General features: G+C 36.2%; 1 protein-coding gene and 1 long non-coding RNA gene across 3 annotated transcripts in view; one reads left to right on the top strand and one right to left on the bottom strand.

The window, feature by feature from the left end:
- LOC115242206 overlaps window positions 1-1,541 on the bottom strand; it is a 15,927-nt gene extending 14,386 nt beyond the window's left edge. Inside the window, exon 1 of the long non-coding RNA XR_003885025.1 lies at window positions 1,211-1,541. This is a non-coding gene — a long non-coding RNA (uncharacterized LOC115242206). The remainder of the gene's footprint in view (window positions 1-1,210) is intronic.
- LOC115242204 (coiled-coil domain-containing protein 47) overlaps window positions 1-3,844 on the top strand; it is a 33,912-nt gene that overhangs the window by 28,994 nt on the left and 1,074 nt on the right. The window contains exons 1-4 of one of the 2 annotated variants that reach the window (XM_029818312.1): window positions 1,601-1,787; window positions 2,313-3,300; window positions 3,493-3,664; window positions 3,744-3,844. In XM_029818312.1, coding sequence (XP_029674172.1) covers window positions 2,318-3,300; window positions 3,493-3,664; window positions 3,744-3,844 — 1,256 coding nt within the window. In that variant the 5' untranslated portion in view covers window positions 1,601-1,787; window positions 2,313-2,317. Of the gene's footprint in view, window positions 1-1,600; window positions 1,788-2,312; window positions 3,301-3,492; window positions 3,665-3,743 lie in introns of those variants that run through there. The other variant, XM_029818313.1, reaches the window with a different exon arrangement.

The following is a 3,844-nucleotide window of genomic DNA, read 5'->3' on the forward strand; positions in this document are numbered from 1 at the left end:
AAAAAAAAAAAAAAAAAACAGAAGTGTAAAATTATTGCACTCCAGCAATCAAAAATGAGATATTGGAGCCTTGCGACAAAATTGTCGGCAGATATTTTATGGTTTCACTTTAAATGCGTTTAATTATGTTGCATTTCGAATAGCAGGGATATATTGTAAATAAAATTCGAGAAGCATTATCATCATAGCTAAGAAAAGAAATCTCGTTGACATTGCATTCAAATTAAGTACCACGTGAAAAATCAAATATTCATTTTGTCTTCCATCTGAATCACCACATATTATTAATTTCACGGAACGTCGATAAAATTATACACATGCGATCGCTACTCTCCTTGATCTCAAATACAATCCCACAGAATATTTGCCACATAATAAGAGCAATATATAATTCCAAATTTGATCCTTATTAAGATTTACATATCTGCATTTATTTTTTTTTTTCCCCCAATTTTGCGTTATATCTATCAAAGCGAGTAATTTGATCGAAAACTAAGCAAGGTATTTATCTTTTTCGCGTTATATTGAGGCATACAAGACACCTGTCAAATTCAGATTCGCGTAGGGTTAAGGGTTAAATAATACGTACGTACGTGCGTGTATGCGTGCGTGACGCAAGGAAAAAGAACCGACGAAAGAAGAGTACAGTTCTCTCTAACTCTAACGTAAGATTTAGCGTTTCTGTGTTACGCCTATCGCGAAACGATACGTGTAACGCGGACTAAAGAATCTTGCTCGCGGGGAAACGAGGGGAGGCAGGGAGCGGCGATTCATTACCGTTTCTACGAGTCGCTCTCCGCCGCAAGGTATCGGTATTGATCCATTGTTTAGCCCAAGGATTCACTGTCAACGGAACCGCCGTCGTGTCGCTCTCGCATATTGATTCTCGCGAGAGGAACCGAATCGCGATCGTCGCACCGAATGCGTATGTTTAGCTGATACACGGATTATTATTATGCGCTACGACACTCGATATGTTACGCGAACGTGATCGCATAACTGTTTTGACAGGGGAGGAAGAAGAACGCGCGACGTTAAACGTCAAGCGGGCGCGCGCGCGAGCACTACATCTGTCGCTGGTCGCCTGCGACGCCGGGGCCGGGAACGCCGAATCAATATCTCGTTACGTCATCGAATGTCCAAGACCAGAGTCGGGAAAGTCGCGCTTTCAGCGCGCTCAAGGGATTCTGTTTTACCGACCGGCGCGAACCTCGTGAAGGAGGGAAAGATGGAATAAGGGGAGAGTCTGCAAATATAAAAAAATTGTCAAAATTTGCAGATGGGAATTTTGCCAACACTCCATCGCGAGCATGTAACATTTATGTGTAAAAAATCTATATTAAATGTAAAAGCTTTCCAACAAATAAAATTATTTCGTTTACGTGTTTGAAACTTTTGTTTACTGTATATATATATATATTAAATTTTTTCTAATATTCTCTATAGTATAAATATAAATATAACGTTTTCTATTATATTTTGTTTTTATCGCGTGCATTTTATATAAAAATAGAATCACAGCCAATATTTCGTTTTGAGGAAATGACATACATACCAGTGCACAGTGGACTTTCATATATATATATATATACATATATATATATCTGCATGCACTTTCGTCACGTCACATGCGATAAGTGATGCTAGTCATCTGTCCTTTCGTCGAGGAGCAGTCAGTGTCATTATATCGTAGTAATTTGTTATAATTTACTTCCGTTTACGTTTCATAACTGAGATCGATGACAAGGAATCGACATTTTTATATATAAAATCTTTTACGTTCACCGGTAAGATATCATATCAATTGTACGATTCATGATAGGTTAATTATACGAAATCTGCGTGTTCTTCATGCAATTAAAAAGATAGTGTACAATGTACACGCATATATTTTGCTAAAATATAAAACAAAAATTTTATATGTACTACTTTAATATTAAGTCATATATCAAAAAATTCTAAGAATCAAAATTATTGTATAAATAATCTTAATTATTGATATAGCTAGATTTTTGTCACTTTGTTTTTGTAATAATTCTATTAGATTTGTATTTTAAAGAAATTTCCTACATTAACATATTCTCTATATTTTTGCAATAATATATTTTTCGTATTTTTATTACTTATTTCAATTATTTCCAGAATTGACACTATCGTAGATTTTAATATGGATTAAATATTTCAATAAGATAAAAAGTGAGGGTGGAATTAATAGAAAAAAATTTTAATTGATAACAAGCTTGGTTATAAAATTGCAACTATAAAATGAAATATAAAGCTATATCTTTTTATTCTTCTGTTTTCTGTTTCAGGTAACATGAAATTGTGGATTGTGATAGCGCACATTGTATTAGTAGCTACTAATCTATGGGTTACAGCGCATTTTCAGGAAGAAATACCTGAAGACAATGAATTTGCCGAATTTGAAGATTTCGAGGAGGAAAAGCCAAGTCTACCCATTGAACGTGTATCAGAATCGATACAAGAAGAAGACCAGGATTTCGAGGACGACGAGGTCTTAGTGGCAGATGGAGACAGTGAATTTGATCATTTCCAAGATGAGGAAGAATTTGAAGGGCTGGATGTTGCAGGAGGCAATGCTGGTCCAAAGACCGATGAACCTTCCACATTGACCATTACAAAAGTTCCGTTACATCTGCGGGATAGATGGGATAGCTTTTATTTAGAAATACTAATGATCACTGGACTGCTGGTATACTTTATAAATTACATAGTAGGACGTTCGAGGAATGCCCGTATAGCCGAGCAATGGCTAATAGATCATAAGCAACTCTTGTTGGATAATTTCTCTCTCGTTGGTCATTCGAGTAAATCAAGTGATAACGCCAACGATAATGATTTAATGAAAGAGAGCGAATCGCAGTATAGTTTATATTGCTCAGGACGTGTCGGCTGCGACTCAATGCTCATTGAATTGAAATTAATAAAGAGGCAAGATTTAGTCGCTGTGTTAGCTCAATTAGTGCGTCCACAAAACGATCAAGCTCACATACATATAGAGCTCTCAAAGGACGAAATAGACAATTTTGTTTTAGCAGTTGCTACAAAACGAACAGCAATGCACTTGGTGCGCGATATGGCTGACATTAGTGTTTATTGCCCAGAGAAACGACCTGGGGAAAAGTTCGGTCTTCCATCAGGTTTCTACGTAATGTCCGAGATCGCAGAAACGACGTCGGCTATCTTGGACACCAGAGTTCTGCAAACCTTCTCAAAATTTGCATCTTACATAGATTATATTCATATTAGTGACCAATTCAGTGGACGCAAACAACAAGAGTAAGTAAAAATACATAAAAAAAAGAATTACTAAATATGTATATGTATATTCGCTAACATTATATGAAAGAGTTATGACAATTTAAGTGGATGCAATATAGCAAATGCGTAGTACTGTTTGCGCATCACTTACCTTTGATATTAAATCACAATGGGTAATATTAACATTACTAATAGCTGTGTTCATTCCAGAGATACTACTCAATTAACAATGCCTGAAGTAAAAAGGGTATTGTTGATGGGCCTGAATATAAGTCTTAAGGGTCGCACGTGTAACGCGGAAACTCAGGAGAGACTCAAGCTTCTACTTCAACTTGCTTTTTATTTAATCGATAAACTGCGACGTTTCAAGTTATCTAAAGAGGTTTGTATTTTTTTGTGCTTTATAATGGAGAATAATCTTGAAAATTAGTACAATGGAAATAAAATTTTATTGTACATAGAGTAAAAATAAGGCGGATAAAAACAGACTCAAAGTGGAGGAAGCCTTCCTGAAGACGACGCACGCCGCAAGGGCCGAAGCCGCGGCGCAAAGACGAGAAGA

The sequence above is a fragment of the Formica exsecta genome, unplaced genomic scaffold, assembly GCF_003651465.1.
Source record: "Formica exsecta isolate Colony F162 unplaced genomic scaffold, ASM365146v1 scaffold579, whole genome shotgun sequence".
Taxonomy (NCBI): Eukaryota; Metazoa; Arthropoda; class Insecta; order Hymenoptera; family Formicidae; genus Formica; species Formica exsecta.